Source organism: Corticium candelabrum, chromosome 16 (assembly GCF_963422355.1).
Source record: "Corticium candelabrum chromosome 16, ooCorCand1.1, whole genome shotgun sequence".
Lineage (NCBI taxonomy): Eukaryota > Metazoa > Porifera > Homoscleromorpha > Homosclerophorida > Plakinidae > Corticium > Corticium candelabrum.
The window spans coordinates 4,918,085-4,936,800 of NC_085100.1; the positions used below are offsets into that span (position 1 = coordinate 4,918,085).

The 18,716-nt window shown below is 39.2% G+C and overlaps 1 protein-coding gene across 2 annotated transcripts in view; it reads left to right on the plus strand.

Annotated features, from left to right (window-relative positions):
- The window catches only part of LOC134192138 (lysosomal alpha-mannosidase-like), a 44,686-nt gene that overhangs the window by 20,168 nt on the left and 5,802 nt on the right, over positions 1-18,716 (plus strand). For both annotated transcript variants that reach the window (XM_062660831.1, XM_062660832.1), the window contains 10 exons: positions 482-560; positions 635-739; positions 3,663-3,767; positions 3,823-3,927; positions 4,717-4,754; positions 10,041-10,144; positions 10,194-10,272; positions 14,501-14,554; positions 14,632-14,700; positions 14,765-14,834. In XM_062660831.1, coding sequence (XP_062516815.1) covers positions 482-560; positions 635-739; positions 3,663-3,767; positions 3,823-3,927; positions 4,717-4,754; positions 10,041-10,144; positions 10,194-10,272; positions 14,501-14,554; positions 14,632-14,700; positions 14,765-14,834 — 808 coding nt within the window. The remainder of the gene's footprint in view (positions 1-481; positions 561-634; positions 740-3,662; positions 3,768-3,822; positions 3,928-4,716; positions 4,755-10,040; positions 10,145-10,193; positions 10,273-14,500; positions 14,555-14,631; positions 14,701-14,764; positions 14,835-18,716) is intronic.

Sequence of the window (18,716 nt, forward strand, 5' to 3'; positions counted from 1 at the left end):
CTTATCTGTGGTTCTCTTCCAAGTTTCACCTTCATTGGGAGGACTACTGATTGAAATGCTTGACTCTGGTGGTCTTCTGAGATTTTGTTGCTTGTCCAGATCTTGTTCATTCTTCTGAATGTCGCGACTGCTTTTACCAATTCTAAGTATTGACATCTAGCCAGAGGGGACCATAACACATTCTGTTTGACTGTTTAAGGTAAATTGTCTTCTGCTACTAGAACAGTAAACATTGTTTCTTGTCTTTATTGAACAGAAATAGGGACGTACATTTGTGTTTTGTTGAACTCATTTTAGGCTTTCGTGCATGCAGATTAGCAATAAGGAAATACGATTTTGCTGTTGCTATTTTAGTTTTGGAGTTAATGTTAAAGTTGGAGTTGGTATAATAGAGTTGGTATAAAGAGTTGGTATAAAGTGTGCTGTCATATCTAAGTTGGTATAATACTGTGTTAGTATGAGAAGAAACATTTTCTTTCAGATATATTTATGTTGAACTTCCTGATAACTTGTCAATACATGACGCTGGTGTATTGGCTATGGTAACGTGTGACTCACAAGTAAGTGTGTTGTTGCCCAGAAATTCTGTGACGTAGACTATTGTTCTGTTGCAAAAATTCTTTAATGTTACTAGGTCTTGATTGTGAGCGCTTCCTTGCAACGAGGAGACTATGCTCCAACTTCTTTTGAAATGGTGATAGGAAATATTGATTACGCACCTTGGGCAGGAGACATTAAGGTTACTCTGTTTACAGTAACTTAGTGCTTTAAACATTCTCATATACTGTAAACTTTCTCGTATAAACAACTCAACTAACATATAATAGGCTAGAGTATCTAACTTATCTTAGCTAAGTAACGAACTGAGGGCTGTTTTATACTTGTGTGTATTTACTGAAAAATGTGTTTAGATTTCTGTTTGACTTACTGATTTTCCAGGGGACCACTGGAAAAATATTCATAGATTTACTACTTATTTCATGTCTTTGTCAGAAAGTATTGTTGTTGTACTCAGCCAGCATGAACTACGTTCATGTTTTGTTTATTTGTCTGGCAATTGGTTCTACCACGGGAATTATTAATAATGTTCTCTGTCTTTACAAGGTTATAAGGATGATGCCATACCCTTTGCTCTCCACCGAAACTGCAAATGACGAAATTGAAATGTTTAGTGGATGATTGAGACCACTTTATTGTGTCAGTTGGTGTAGCTTGTTGATGTCAAAGTGCTACATCCTGCAACAATGTGGTTGACTGTCTTCATGTTTACACTACACACTTGGCAAGTGGAATGGACATCATGATGCTGAATGTTGCATTCATGTACTGCGTTTATAGAGCTAAATTTTGTGCTGGCATGAACAGTTTTTTAGTTCAGCCGAAAGATTTGCTGCCTTTAGCTATTCCCTATTGCTAGCAATACCCCATAGGCTAGGGCCCTTTGTCTTGAGACATATATGATGCCTCCAGGAAATTTTTGATTTAGGACATCAAACTCGTAAAGATGGAAAAGATCGATTCTACTTGACAGCTGGCACAGTTCGGTGCTCCTTGAGCTTTTCTTTAGGTGTTTTCACATCGTAATTAACTGGAGTCTCAGTGGTTCTTTGTGAGCACATTGCATACCATATTCTCACTGCTTTTAAGGCTCTGTCTGATCTTGTGTCTGATCTATTTGTCACATTAAATTCATGTGTACACGTGCTACTGCTTGCATGTGTATCACTCGATGTCACTGTGTGTAGACTCTGAAGGGGTGGGACAATTCATGGTAAAAATAACAGATACTTAGCTTTACATGGCAAGAGGGATAATTTATGGGACTTGACCACTTTGGTAGGGGCTTTCCTTACATTAATTAATTGGCCGAGGTGGAGCCAAGGCTTGTTAGTGTACAAAAGGCCAGTGCTTAGTTTTAGGCATGTTTGATTTGTGGTGATAACGTGCAGCTAACTGCAATGCCATCTCATTGTTGACCATCTAGAGTACCCACAATATGTTTTACTCACTACCACTATTGCATATAGCAGATATACCCAAGCAACGGTACAGTATTATGATTGACAACAACATACAGTTACTACATTAGCTTATCGCTGTTTTAGTCTGCATTGTTGCACTGTTTCAAATCATTACAAAGTTAATTGAATTACAGTATTATTATATGTTATAAACAATTGATGATGTCATCAAAAATTGGCACACAAGCTTCTTTCAGCAATACCCCTGTGAGTGACCCTGCGTACACCACTGCATTCATGGGTTTATTGTTTAATTTCTACACGGGTTGTGTAGTGTGGTGGTGACAGTGACTACATATTACCTTGCACACAATGACAGAGCTCTTATTAGAACATTTTGGTACTGTGTGCCTTTGTACAGTGTGGTTAGGGAATAGGGTAGAAGCCATGGAATTCCCTGGAGGATCATACACAAAGGAAAACATCACTGATAGCACAGTTCTAATGAAAGTTTGCAGCATTTGTAACTGATGCCTAGATAAGAGCAGTTGCCACTGAAAATTTATTTGTGGAGAAAGCAACCCAACCAGAATCAGAAATGTGGCTATCAGTGATGTATTCTTTGTCTGCAATCTTCCAGGGAATTTCATGGCTTCTACCTTATTCCCTAGCCACACTGTACAAAGGCATATAGTACGAAAATATTCTAATAAGAACCTGCCGTTGTATGTGAGGTAATATAATATGCATAGACTTTTTTTGTTCAAGATTGCACGCAGAAGAATCTGCTGTACATGTAGAAATGCTATGCATCTTCTTGAGGTGCTTGTTTGAAGACAAAATCACTTGAGGAGTATTAATTTAGTAGATGTTTTGCAGTGTGTCCTTCTTTAGACAGACTTATCTTACATGTGGTAGTGAATCTTATACTTGATTCAGTGTGGTGATTTTCCAAAATCAAATTCTTGTACACAAAAGGGGTGGATGGCTTTGTTTTACATTGCAAGACTGATATGTCCACTTGATCTGTCATAATGATGAACTTCTTTGTTGCATGGATGATACAGTTGGTCAACATATGTCAAAGATATGGTGGACATTGCACACAAAGATAAGCTACCTGCCATGTCAGTCGAGCTGCTGCAGATCTGTAGTTCTCCAATGACTGTCATTTATCTGTAAATGGGAACTGGCAGTCCAAACCTGATGGCAAGTAGTATCTTTCTCTAGCTGTTTTAGACTTTTTGGAGAACTATATTCAGTTAACTGTAATATGCACAAGAGAGGGTAGAGTGTCTTAGTTACATCCAATTACTCCTGTCTTTTGTGAAGTACTTATAAAATTAATTCAGTTTTAAACAATTGATGCATGGTATCCAGTTTTTGGTGCTTTATTGTTACTGTTAGATAGTTTACTATTGGCAAGTGCTAGTATCATTTTTATTGTAGTATTATAATTGTTGGTATTTAGATGATGTAGAGTTTTGTTGATGCTGTAACTAATGCTTTTATGTTAAATCTGCACATGTGATCAATAATCACTGGCTCCAGTGAATGTACGTTAACTAATGCTTTTATGTTAAATCTGCAAGTGTGATCAATAATCACTGGCTTCAGCGAATGTACATGAAATAGGATAATAGTGTTAATTACTGGTATAGCATTTGTTGTATTTTTTGACTATATTTTGGTGCTGTGTAGGTTGATTGGCTGCTCTTTGAACGGTCGACATTACAGCTTCCTGTAACATCTAAGCACAGCACAGTACATGTAGCCATCGGGTCTTATGTTTCCGAAATCAGACAGGTTCTTTTCTGGAATAAATGATAGTTACCATTTGTTGATTGCATTCGTTGTGAAGGACTTCAAACATGGGTACAGTCAAGTATTTAGAGTATTTGGATCTCGCAACGGGCATGGGGAAGACTTAGCCGATGACCAATATTATGTGGAGAGTGAATATCTGGTAACGCAATGAGCATTTGGAAGTTATTTTATATAGAAGGGATTCAGGCATGCATGCAAGCACAGACTTTTGTGCTAATTTAAACTTTTTGGATTATGTAGTGGCAGTTCTTACCATACATATTAAAACATTTTTGTGATAGAGAATAGTCTTCAGTTGTGCTTAATTAAGTTTAATCCAGAACAAACTTTCTTCTTACCTTCTGTTTTTGATATGAGCAGGCCAACAGAACCACCTATTTAATGCAAACTTACCTATGTTTCACAGCTTTTCAACAAAAAAAGTCAGTATCGTCATTTTTGGAAACATCTTTGTTTGCTCTTGTTAGTTACTTTTGTATTTATGTTGCCTGCTTGCATGCCTGCTTGCTTGACTGTTTGCTTGCTTGCTTACATATGCTAATAGTATTTCAGTATTGTTTAATTAGAATTCACAAATACACGAAAGAAGTTAAAATATAGTACAAATGTTTTCTTGTAAGACAAACATTACAGAGTAATTTTAGTAAAAACCTCCACTTGCAATTTAGATTAGAACATATTAAGTTACAAAACAAGTCCTAAAGGACAACAGGATTTTTGAAATGATTTGGGGACATGCTTGCTGTTTGTTTGCTTGTTTGTGTGCTTGCTGTGTTGTCTATTTTTGTGCATTTTGTACTTTACCCATTCATTGGTCTGCCTGCACAGGTTTGTCTCTGTGTGAAGGTCAGTGTATTTAATATTGTTTATTTTAGGCAAATTTAACTATGTCATAGCAGCTGTCTTAAATATGACAATGTTTGTTTAGCTTGGACCTATTGAAAAAGGACGTGAAGTGATTACAAGGTCATAAAATGTGTCTGTATGTTGTAGTAAATCACAGTTTCATTTGTTAACACTCAGTGCTGAGTGTAGAGTTGTTGTGTTGTGTTGTTCAAAGTACAAATAATAGTTTGTGGACGTTACCTACATATTCGTGATATTATTACATAGGTGGAGCGTACCCGTGATGACAAAGGGCTGTACTGCATAGACAGATTGGTTTGTACAACGCAGACAAAGAAAAATGGGAAAACTACAGTAAAACACTGGAATATTATTTTGCTGGAAATGCGGTGGATGATGATGGATGAAAAAAGGCGATCCTTCTAACCGTGTGTGGAATGCAGACATTTTGATTGATCCGGACTTTGGCGGCGCCTACACCACTGACAGAGAAATCAAATACCGAAGTTAGAAGGCTGCTTAATGACCACTTCAATCTGAAACCAGCCATCATACTACAACGATTCCGCTTCAACAACCGTGTGAGACAACCAGCGGAGACGGTTGCAACGTTCATGGCGGTGCTGCGGCAGATTGCGGAAGACTGTGATTTGGTGTGACACTAGAAGATATGCTTTGTGACCGTTTAGTATGCAGAATTAATCAAGATTGAATTCAACAAGCTCTATTGGCCGAAACTAAACTCACATTCGAAACGGCTTGTATAAATGATAGGGCGATGGAGACGGCAAAGAATGGCTCAAGAGAAATACAGACGCCACAAACAGAAGCATCACTGGCTGCAAACACGCAGGTCGATGAAGTGTTATAGATTTAATGAATCGCATGCATACAGTGAATGTCAGTTCAAAGACTACACTTGTCAAAGATTGGAAAACGAGGGTACTGTGCCAAGGCTTTTCGAACATACGACAAAATCCAAGCAGACAGCGTCAAGAAACACATTGCATAGAAGCTGATGAGGATGAAGGTGAGAAGGCAGATATCCTGCACACCATACCGTACACCAACTGGCAAAAGGAAAGGAATATCTAGTGTGGGTTCAAGTAACCATCAACACAGGAGCATCAGTGTCAGTGTTGAGTGAGAAGACGTTCTGTAAGCTATGGAATAGACGTTAAGCCCCAGGCCTTTGTTGACCCTATGTCAATCTGAGAACGTACACGGAAGAAGCCCTTACCATTTTGGGTGTGAAATGGGTGTGATGTAAAATACGAAGTTTAGTCAGCCCAGCTACCAGGACTGGTTGTAAAAGGCACATGCAGTACTCGATCTATTTGGGAGGGACTGTCTTTGACACTTCAAGTTGGATTGGAACAAAATTTGCAACAAGTTACAAGTCACACCAGTGGAGATCTCTCAAGAATAATCAAGGAGAATGCTGTTGTGTTTCAGGATGGTTTGGGAATGCTGGAGGGTTTCAAAGCCACCTTATACGTTGATCCACAAGTGCCGCCAAATTTTTTCAAGGCTCTTACCATATGCTCTGAGAGAGAAAAAAGATCTATCAAGAAGTAGAAAGACAACAGGAACGAATGGTAGAACCAGTTACAATTTAACAATGGGCTGCTCCTATTGTACTAGTATTAATATCAGACGGTACAGCGCGAATTTGTGGCGGCTACAGAGTGACAGTAGATCAAGCGTTGCATTTTGACCAATATCCATTACCCCGAGTGGATGATCTGTTTAGTTCCTTGGCTGGAGGAATTTCATTTGGTAAACTAGACCTGAGTTATGCGTATCAACAGGTGTTCCTAGAGGAGGACGCCAAACAGTACGTGACAATAAACACCCACAGAGGCTGTCTAAGTACAACCGGATGCTATTTGGTGTCTCGTCCACTCTTGCAATATTCCAACGATCCATGGACAGTATATTACAAGGAATACAACACACCATCATTTATCTTGAGATTCTAATCACATGTAGAACACACATCGGGAGCACTTACAGAACTTGCGTGAAGTCTTGAAATGATTGGGGCAAGCCGTGCTTGCGCGTGCGTGTGCGTGCGTGCGTGCATGCATTTGGTGTGTGTGTGTGTGTGTGTGTGTGTGTGTGTGTGTGTGTGTGTGTGTGTGTATGTGTGAATTCAATAAGCAGGCTGTCAACTATCCGGGGTATAAGATTGACCAGAATGGTCTCCACCCAACAGCGGAAAAAGATAAAGCAATCCAAGAGGTACCAACTCCAAGGAATGTGTCAGAACTATGGTCCTGCCTTGGACTGCTGAACTATTATGGCTAGTTTTTGCCAAATTTAGCCACTACTCTAACTCTACTGTATGAATTGCTGCAGAAAGGAACTTCTTGGAAATGGACCAGAGACAGGAAAAAGGTTTTTTGGAGTCAAGAAAAGTAGCTTCACTCACGGCGACTTTTAGTCCATTGCAATCTAGCAAAGGAACTGATTCTGTGTTGTGACACTTCACCATAACAACTAGGAAAGGGAGGACTGGCTGTGTGGTGGTAGTAAGGAAGTTTCATCAATATCTATATGGAAGAGAGTTTGCAATTTGCACAGACCACAAACCACTACTAGGACTACTGGGGCAACAGAGCTATGTCACCAATGGCCTCAGCCAGAATTCAGCGCTGGTCAGTCCTTATTCTTATGAGCCTACAACTACAAGCTATATCATAAAAACGGTGCAGATAACAGTAATGCGGATGCTTTAGTTGTCTACCATTACCGGAGTTGGGAAGGAAGGGGAAACACCAGAAGAAGTGATCTTGACGTTAAAGGTGTTGGTAACACCAGTAAAGGCAACAGAAATTGCTTAGCTAGTAAGCAGCAAAGACCCCACATTAGCCAGAGTTAGGAATTTGGTTTGCCAGTGAACTACAGCCCAGGCTGTCTAAGTTTGCCACCAGCTTCATCGGGATCTTGCGATTGCGCCTCGGAGTTCGCTCTTCTGTGTGCACGCGCTATAACGCACTTTCCGTAATCCTTACAGTCTGTGATTCTGAGGCTAATGTACTTTGTGTTAGGGTAATTAATTAATCAAACGTGTATAAATTCAGGTGAGAGAGTGAAATGTTTCATACACCTTGCCAAATTTGAACATAAACTATATTTCATATGCCTAATCGAAGCAGCAGTGACAGCTAGCGTGGTCTTGTTTCAATTTTTGGTATTACGCGACTTCACTTGGTTTTCCCGATTCCCGACGGACCCCAAGCGGGAATCAGGAAAACCAACTCAAATCCGGAAAAATCGGGAAAATCCCGACAAAATTGGGATACTTGGACAGCTTGACAACCATATGCAAAAAGACGAGATGGGCTCAGCATTGTGGATGGTTGCTTATTGTATGGGGCTTTAGTGTTGTTGTACAACACCAGGAGTGAGGGGTAGATCACAATGAACACATGCATGTTCACAATATGCATCCGATCCGGTAGTGGCGCTGCAGATCGTTGTTCACAATACGGAGTGTGTCCATGCACTGCACTCTGGTAACTATAAGTAGATTGCACACTAAACGTCACATGGCAACATGCTAGCCACCTGACTATTACGCGGCAAATCTGCATCACACGTTCTCTCTGGCTCTGGCATATGTGTAGGGCTTGCTTTGGATGTCCCACTAACAAGGAAGCCGTCTAACAACTTCTATTTTAGAAGCTCTTCGATGCTGTCCATGACACATTCTCTACTTGAATTCTTGGACATTGCTACGCTACATCTCGTGACACGTTTGGTGATTGGAGAAGTGTATTTGTCATTTCCTGTTTGGCGTACAACGTTTCTGGTCATGCACATAGAAATAGACTGATCTCACTGTTGTGCTCTGCTGTGCACCACTGCGCTCCGACGGCGGCATCTTTTGATGTTGGCACACGCCGTTAGATCGGATTGCAGTGCATGCGTATTATGAACATGCATGCGTCTATTGTGAACCAGCCTTAAGAGCCTCATGTGGGACACTCGGGCATTTCTTAGATACATTCACTGGGACAAAGTTGTGTGGTGGCCAGGAATGGACAATGACATTGCACAAACAGTACAACACTGTACAAGCTGTAGGCAACAACAAAGTTACCTGCAGAGGCCCTACTACATCCCTGGGAATGGCCAGACAGGCCCTGGTTTTGCCTACATTTAGATTTTGCCAGGCCATTTATGGGAAGGATGTTCCTAAATCATGATCGATGCTCACTCCAAATGGCTGGAGATCACAACCGTGACCAGGATCACCACAGAGGAAACAAGAGAAATGTCCAATAATTGATAGCAATACATGGTCTTCCGAAGACAACAGTAACTGGCAATGGCACAGCGTTTACAAGCTTGGAGTTTGGGGAATATTTGAAAAGCAATGGCGTGGTGCTAATCATCATCACACTGTACCAGCTTGCTTCCAGAGAGGGAGAGAGGGAGAGAAAGTCCAGATATTCAATGACGGATAAGGAAGATGGGACACAACAAAGATGGCGGTCAATTGGAAGCCAGGTTAGCTCAGTTTTTGTATTCCTACCGAGCCACTCCACAATCAACAGCAGGAGTATACCAGCAGAATTGCTGACCAGGCGATAACTACAATCAAAACTGGACCTTCTACACCCTGCTCTGTAGAAGACAGTGAGGAAGAAGCAAGGAGCCCAATAGGTTGCACATGTTTGACACTGTCGAGAGAGGTTGAATGTAGGCCAACTAGTCTTTGCCCATTACTTTGGGTATGGACCCCTATGAGTGGAAGGCAAAATACAACAATGCACCGGCCCAGTCTCATTCGAGGTTAGGCTGGAAGACGGGCGGGTGATAAGGCGCTACCTAGACCATCTTCGGAATCGTTATGGATGAGGGGAAGAGGCAACAAAACAACGGATCATTATTGGTATCACTTGAAGATGAGGCACGAGCCGTCGACAATAGTCGGAACATGGACATCGTAATTCCCCAAGCAACATCAATCAAACCTGTAGAAGTAGCCTTGGTGGATCCAACAAATGTAGGTCTGCAAAGCCCATCCTTAGAGCAAGTACCATCCACAACAGTTTAGGAGATGAACACGCCTTCACCATCATCACCACCTATGGAAGAAAACACCACATCATCCCAGAGCGAGGGTCGGCGTTCTGGATGTATCCGGAAGACACCCGATAGACTGGATTTATGACTAATGTTAGAGTAAACTTAGAAGGGAGAGATGTAGTAAATCACAGTTTCTTTTGTTGACACTTAGCATACATTATGTGGCTGAGCGTAGAGTTGTTGTGTTTTGTTGTTCTACTCAAATAGTAGTCCGTGTACTTTGCCTACATGTGATATTATTACTTATCATCACATATGTATGTATCTAATCGTTTAGATTTGATACTGGATGTAGTTATGTTGTAGGTTTACAACTGATTTGGTTACCAATGGTACTTTCTATACTGATGAGAATGGCTTGGAGATGAAGAAAAGAGTGTTTGATATAAATCGATTTGAAAAAATTGCAGGTGATTTTGGCAATATTTTCAAATTACTGTTTTTGATTTGCTTGTGCAGGTAACTACTATCCTCTGGTTGCTGCTTCATATCTTGAAAATGTTAAGAGTGGTGATCGTTTGACTTTTCTGTCTGACAGGTAATCAATGATAACAACTACCTTATTTTAGTAGCTATTTTGAAGTAGTTATTCAATAAATTTTTTTGTGAAGAGCTAGTTGGTTATGGAATGAAAACACTTTTTTACTGGAATACTGGTTTATTGGTTTAGTAGAAATATCAGAGTGGTGGGAAGATGCACACATTTGTTTATTAATTAATATGTTAATAACGAAGCTTTACAAGATTAATTAAAACATTACTAAACTCAACACGAAGAATATTACAAAGCAATTATTGTAATCTCATGGAAAGCGAAGAGGTCACTAGTCTGCAAGAAGACATGTACAGCTATAAGTCTTATCTGTAATCTTGCAGTGTTCTTGCCAGCAACAGTTTGTTATGGTGTTGGGCTTTGCTAGGGTCCTTATAGACACTGAGTGTGAAACATTAAGAAAAGCTGTCATAGAATGGTTCTTGGATGGATAAGCTGAACTTTGTCGCCAAGTCATTGTCTTGTTATGTCTGCTAGTACCTGGTAGGTGTTATCGCTACATAACTATGCTCAAATGCTTTGCATTGTAGTCTGCTTAGATGGTGCCACTGAGAAACTTCTAACTTTATCAGAATGTGGGATTAAAATGATATTTCATGGCTATTCTGTATGGCCTATGTCAGTATGAGTAGATGTGTGGTATAATTGGCCATTACTGCAAGGAGGTAGGGATGTGGTCAGATTAGCAAGCTTGAACTGAACTGTCCATAGGATTTGTTCAGTGTCAATTTACAGGTGTTAATCACAAGGTGGTTGGTTCACAACGGTTGTTGTTAGCCTAGGTCTGACTGATTGCCTTGGAGTTGTTTGTCTAAAGATGATTAACTCTAAGCAGCTAGCCTTCAGAATATGACAGCAAGTATACTGTAGAATCATGAGAGTATCAGTCAACTGGGTACACATTACGAAGTCATTTTTTGTAAAAAGAGAGTTTGTACTGTTGTGCATTGTAGGAGACCCTTCATTAAACATGTGTGTCTTTGCACAAACTTTAACTATGTATATGTATATATAGTGAAAGTATGAACTTGTACAATGTAATTATTGCTAAATTGCATTTTCAAACAACCAAATGATATTATAATTCAGGAGATGTAGGAATGAATTGACTTAAAGTTTGTTTGTACATTTGTACGTGTTTTATCCTTTAGCCATCAGTAGAGTGGACAGACTTTAATGATCTCGTTTCTATGTGCAGCACTAAGAACATTTATTAGTAAACTAAGCGTTTAACTTTACATGGATTGTCTTTAAGCTGTTTTATATGTTGCCTCAGATATAAGGGTTAGTTCACTGTTAAACAAGCATCATTGTGCTGACGAATAAGCAGTTATGGACCACCTAAACCAACTCTAAGTAGAGGTTTGTTTGTGGTGACACAAACAAAGCCATAAATGAGATTTGTCAAAATCGACAACTCAGTCCGTCATCATATGTCGCTTGTTCTATATTTGTGACTATCATTGCGTACCATTCCACTGATTCTTTCAATGTCTTAATGACATGCAGTCATTGATATATACCGGTGATTTACTCACATCTATTCATGGAGGGAAGTAATTGTGCAATAGATTGGTTATGAATTCGGAAGCAGTAGACAAGGGTGTGTTGTGCCACTAAATATATGCCACATACACTGTTGCTGGAATGGTTCCAGGCTTTTGATTGCCACTTGTTTACTACATTTTCAGGACTAAATCATGATATTGAAACTACACATGAGGATTCTACTGTAGGATACACTCAAAACTTCTGTGCTTTGTGAATATCTGTTCTGAGATGTATTCTTGACTCCTTGGCAGCAGTTAAAGCAGATATTAGCTGAAGATAGTTGGTAGAAGTGCATACTATTGATTTTGAAGAGCTAACTATAGCTGGCTTTACTTGGATTTGTTGACAGAGCTGTAGCTTTGATATTCCACAAGTTATACATGTCTGGAAACTTCATGCCATGTGGCCTGCAACTTCATAATGTAATGTGCAAGTGATTTGTAGTGTTGTCTGATAGTAGTGTTTATGTATGTACAGCAAAAGTTGTAGTGATATTTAAGGACTTGTTAATGCATTATATAGGACAAAGAGCTTGTGATATTGCAATGAGAGATATGTCCATGTAGGTATTTTTTGGTTTGTTATTAGAGAAGCTGTATTATAGATTTACTTGTGAACAGGTGCATGTCTTTGATGTTTGCAATTAGATAAAACAGAACATTTGGAAAGTTAATCCTTTACTTCAAATAGAAATGCATTTGGGAGACTTATAATTACAGTGGTGCTTTGAAGTTTGTGAACTCCTTAGTAAAATTGATAAAATGCTGGGCTGCAGAGCTCAGTAAGAAATACATAGGATTTAATGTAGCTCTAATGATTTACAAAATCCTTAGTCTCTAGAAAATGAAAGCTTCAGCTTGTCATTCTAGGTGAGGAAATCACGCTTCAGTGATAATTTTTTGCAAACATATGTGAATGGTCAGAACCCTTATAAACATCATATATATTCAAGAGACAAGTGCCTCTTTTGTGCTCTTACAGTTTTGCCCACAATATCACAGAGAGGGAGATTGTGTAGAACATGCATTGGTTGCGTATGCTGTCTCACTTGTTTGATCTTGCATGCTTCAAAATAAGGAGCTTTCTCATTGCCATTGGAAAAAATAGTATAGTGCCACATTGATGGAGATCACTAAAATATGATTGCGAAATGTATCTGCATCTGTTGTTTGACCATGCAACGAATTGTTTACAAGTGGCAGGCTCTGCGAACAATGGTGAAGCTTACTGGATCTGGTTGTCCATATCAAAGTTGCCTTTGTGGAACACCCTAAAGTTTCTATGTAAAGTCACAAATCTTCTTGAGTGTTATCAAAGGACACAACAATCTCTAAACGTTATTATTGTCAACGTATGTCAAACTGCACTCAGACAGGTGTTGAACACAGAAGGATATCATGGACTGGTAGCAAGGTGAAAGCCATTACTATCCAAAAAACATTGTCAAGGCGTCTTGCAAATGCCAGAAAGCAAGTTGATAAACCAAAGCTGTTTTGGAAGCAAGTTTTTGGACAGATGAAACAAAATTCGAACTTTTTGGCCATAACAATGCTTGTGTTTGGCAAGAGAAGATTGCTGCTTCAAATCGCGAAGGTGGAAGCATCATGATTTGGGGCTGCTTCATTGTGTCTGACACAGGTGAAACTTGCTGTTATCAGGGGCGTAGCATGGCATGGAGTAGACCTGGCTATAGCCCCATCATTTGTAGGCATGGTCATAAAAATTGTGGACTGTAAATATGTGTGAGGACCAAAGTTGTATTATAGTATTTGCACCACCCTATTTTCCAGTCTGATCTGTCACTGATTCTACCGTATCAGTAAATTAGAAGCCAATTAAAATGGGTGTGTCTATAAATGTGGGCATGTTCTGTAGCATTGTAAATTTTAAACCCCCCATTTCTAGAGGTTACTGTACGCCCCTGCTGTTATGGAAGAGAGGATAAATTTGGTTCAATAACAAGAAATTTTAGCTGCAAACGTTGCTTTGTCCTAGCCTTGTCTTGACATAATTTGGGTCTGCTAGACAACGCATCCTAAGACCGAATTCACAGTCTTGGTTTAGAACATGACCGAATTCACATTCTTGGGTTAGAACAACTCTGATTTAGGGTGGCCAAGCCAGAGACCAGACTTAAATCCATTAGAATACTTTAGAGAGATATAGATCTGAAACAAACAGTTCATTCTCGTTGTCCGAGAAACTTGATGGAATTGAAAGCATTAGCTGCTGAGAAGAATGGGTTAAGATTTCTCTAAACAGATGTTGGAGGCTTATAGAATTAGACAAATTCACTTGGTTGATTTAATAGCAGCAAAAGGTGGAGTTACCAAATACTAATACAAGGTCCACATACTTTTGTAAACAATGTAGATTGCTGAAACTTATTTTTCTCGACTAGAATGACAAAGTAAAGCTTTCATGTTATTTTTCTACAGGCTAACGTGTTTGGAAATCCTTTGAGCTATATGTAAACATTATTATTTCTTTCTGGGCTCCAAATGTAGGGGTTCACAACGTTTGAAACATTCTGTATGTGCTGTTTTGTGTACTGTTTTTCTGTGTAGTAGTGGTGCATGAACATTTTCTCATTAATCAAGTAGTGACATATGCTGTTGTAGTACGTGACTGCTTGTGTTGAGTAACAGTTTTTATTGTTTAGGGCTCATGGCTGTTCAAGTCTTTCTGATGGGGAATTTGAAGTCATGTTGCACAGGTTAACAATTATTGAATTTTGAAATGTTATGCTATTAGTTCAGTTAGCTCAAGGTTTGTATTATTGTTGTTTTGTAGGCGCTGTCTAAAGGATGATGGCTTTGGTCTTGGGCAGGTTCTGGATGATACCAGTAAAATTAGAGCAAAGTGAGTCACTGTGCATCAAAGCATAATGAATATAGTGAGTTTTATAATGTGATGTTTTTGTCAGGCTATGGATGATCTATTCTGATAGTCCCATGTCATCTTATCTTCAACGACGACTGGCTTTGCTGCTGGAGGTAGGTTTTATCTTGGTAATATGCTGTGTTGTTTTCTAACTTTGATAGTAATCTCATGTTATCTACTAGCAACACAGCTTGCATTTTTATAACAGTCGATTGATCAGGAATGCCAGCTTTCCTTTTCATTAATGTACATTACCTATCATTGTTACACAGCTAATCTGGTGCATTGATGTCAAACTGGTGGGCAGTCAACAAGAGTAATAGACATCACATCACATGTGCCATCACATCACACTGCATTATTAGTATGTTAAAGCTAATTTGTTTTGAGTCAAATCAAATCTGGAGGATGTCAAATTTGAGTAGCAAATCAAAATGTGCACGTGGTCAAATGTAATGAGTTAGATCATAGTTACTGTCTCTTGCAAAGTTATAAATTCATCCTACCTGTTGTACATTTCATCGTTTTTTTTGACAGTCTAGTCAGTCACAGAAAAGCTTCTAAGGTATATTTTCATTACAAAATTATTTGTTGTTTATCTGAGTCTAAATTCACACCTTGACTAGAGAATGTAAAGTTGCCAAGTTGGGGAAAACATAATTATCTTCCTAAGTCTTGTCTGCGCATGTGCTGTAACGTGAATATTTTATCATAGTAAACAAATTTGTGGCGTTTAGTGTAATTGGTTTTAAGCAAGAACTCGTTAATATGTACAAACTACCATCTAGTATTTCGTTCAACCGCCGTTAGCTCTGCGTATTGCTTCTACGAGACACGGAAGACTGTCAACTAAATTCTGTACAAGATCAACAGGAATTGATGCCCACGCTGTCTGCACTGCTGCCCAGAGATCGGCTATTGTTTGAGGGTGCAGACGATTTACCCTCACTTTCAGCCAGAGCCACAGATGTTCTATTGGATTGGCGTCTAGAGAGCGAGACGGCCACCCAAGACACAGTGACGTCATTAGCACAAAGCCACTTTCTCGTTGAAAACGCAGTGTGAATGTTTACGAGGTCGTTGAGCATTGAGACCTTTCTCTGACAGGCGTCTACTAATGAGAGAATGTGACACAGGCAGGCCAGTCAGGTCTGCTTGAAGCTCTCGCAAAGCAACTTGGCGATCTCGAAGAGCAGCAAATTCGATATGTCGGTCAGTTCGAGTTGTTGTTTTTTCTGCTTCGGCCTGGTCTTCTTTTGTAGTCTCTGCTGCTGTCTTGAAGCCATCTGATGGCATTCTGAATCACTCCACGAGAGACTCCTACAGCACCTGCCACTTCCGACAATCCGTTCTCAAGATGGACTTTGATTTTTTGTAGAGTCTTGGGGCTGCACTGCTTTCCTCGAGGCATGGTACGTTACACATGAACAGCGCAAAGAATCGAAGCAAGGACTGAAATTGGAATGAAAGGATGACTGAACTGTAGGGTTGCCAACGTTCGCCACTCTGTGAGCTCAAACAGCGTATAAAAACAGGACAATTTGGTGCCATTGTCTCAACTTGCAATATTCTGAACCATCACAGAATATAACCGGAAGTGACGAATTAGAAATTTCTACGTTATGCAGTAAGAAATAACAGTGAAGCCAACAGTGTTGCGTCTTGTAATCATTAGTGCATTGAGTAGTGCTTTTGTTTGGTATTTTGAACAATTACAGATCATAAGAATGAGTTTGTTATGTCATAAACAATTTGCTCATTCTCTGCCAAACAAAGACAAAATGGCAATTTGTAGCAACTTGACGATGAATTTAATGTGAAGTTCTCTCAGAAGTAGAAAGCTTATCAAGGAAACTGTTTAGATTGGACTTTGTGGTTTACTGCCCGACAAACGCACTTCAATTTCTGTAGTGAAAGGCGAACAAAATTATTTAGTTGTAGCTACATTTTGTCCGTCACGTGAGTAGGGTGGATTTATAATTATGCAAGAGTCTGTAGATGCATTAAAGTTTACTCTTAATTAGAAGAAAACATATTGTTATTTTCATTTTTCTTAGTGGCGTGGACTAAGTTTATCCATTCACTCTTTCTTGTCTTGTCTTCAACTGTGTTTCTTGACCATAAGTATGTGACCACGAAGTGCAAGCTGTTAAGCCTTACTTAGAATTGGAAATTTGAAGTACTACTTAGTAGCACCAGCAGTGCACTTTTGCTCTAGTCCAATGCTGTTTACATGTTAAATTAAATTAAGAAGTTAGTGCAAGAAAGAGCAGAAATTGTCTATTTTTTGAGACGTTTATTGGGTGGGGTGCCATGTGCCCGGTAACTAAGTTGGTTTGTGAGGGTTTGTGGCGAGTGTGATAAATGGTGAGAGGGCACAAAATATGATATTGGTTTGGAACGTGGGTGATAACTTATACTTATCATCTTGATAAGTATATTTTTACTAAGTTGCTGTAATTTTTTAAAGTGTTCAAATTGACTTGTCCTGGTAGAACTGTTGACATAATTTTGATTTGTGTACATGTATGACAACACACTTTATTTGACAATTGAATATGATATGGCAGGAGATTAGTTTCAAAGTTACATAGTAGTATACACTGTTACAATAGGATATAGTCATTTACGTTAGGGTATACTCTTTGCAAATTGTTCAGTTCATATTCTTTATGATAAAATTACACGCTTATTAAATGACGACTGCAAGGATAATTAAATTATTTGATGTGCTAACCACTGATGTTACTACACTGATTTATTTAATTATATAAACTTGATGGCACCCTCATGTATCAATTAACTAACTCCCGCTGATAGATGTCAACCGTTTTCTCTTTTAGAAATGGAAGGCCCTGCGGTTTTGAATGATTCCAAGATCGTCTCTCCAGAACATCGCGAAGGAAGTTATAGCGAATTTACGATCGGCCAGGTCAATGTGAATAGGGAGTAGTGTACTTCAAGAACAGTCCAGCTAACTGTAGAGGGATCAAGCTTGCTGAACAGTATTGTTTCTCGAAGGTCTGTCCCACTGGTGTTCCTTGAGACTCTTCATTGTGCAAAGTAAACTCCTGAAAGACAGTAAATGCATGTTGCCTTCTAAAGGCGAGAAAGAAGACACCCTTTATCAAGAAGTTTTCGCCTTTTTAATTCTAATAGCCCACTTAAAATTGTAGTGACCTACGACAGTGCCCATCGAGTTTATGCAATTCAGTAAAACAGTGTAGTAACACATCAATGTCGGCACAACTGATAATTTAATTATCTTGCATTTGTCGTGCAATTCTATACTAAAGAATATTGTAATCTGAAAATTGAACATCTTGCAAAAAGTATACCCAAATGTAAAGTGTATACCCTAATGTGAAAGAGTATACCCAAATGTAAGACAGTATACCCTATTATCCAATTTCAATAAATCAGTGTAGTAACACATCAGTGGTTAGCATTTCTAATAATTTAATTATCCTTACACTCATCATTTAATAAGCATACAATTTTATCATAAAGAATATGCTAATGTGAAAACTGAACAATTTGCAAAGTGAAAACCCAATTGAAATACAGTAGACCCTTAATTATCTGACCCCTCGATTATCCGACTGTGTCCGCAATGCGGAAATGACGTCACAAAGCCATTTTGCGCAAGCGCAGTGACAACATGCAGTAATGGCCATGGAAGATATAGAGGCTTCTAGGATTAGTTTTAACTGTTTGGTGATTGTTTGCATATATAGTACACGTATTACGTCTTCTTGCAATCATTTTATCACTAGCGTATTGTACATGTTCTAGAGTTCATACCACATACATACTGGGACTCAAAAAAGCGGACTGGAACTCCGAGGTACAGTTGAAACTCCGACGCTTCAATTATTCGTTCTTTTTACTTATTCGACCCCTATTCCTCCGTGGCTTGCCCAAAGGGAGTCGGGTCTGCTGTACGTAGACATCAGGTTAATGGTAATTCTGTGCTGTCATTTGTATGACATGCT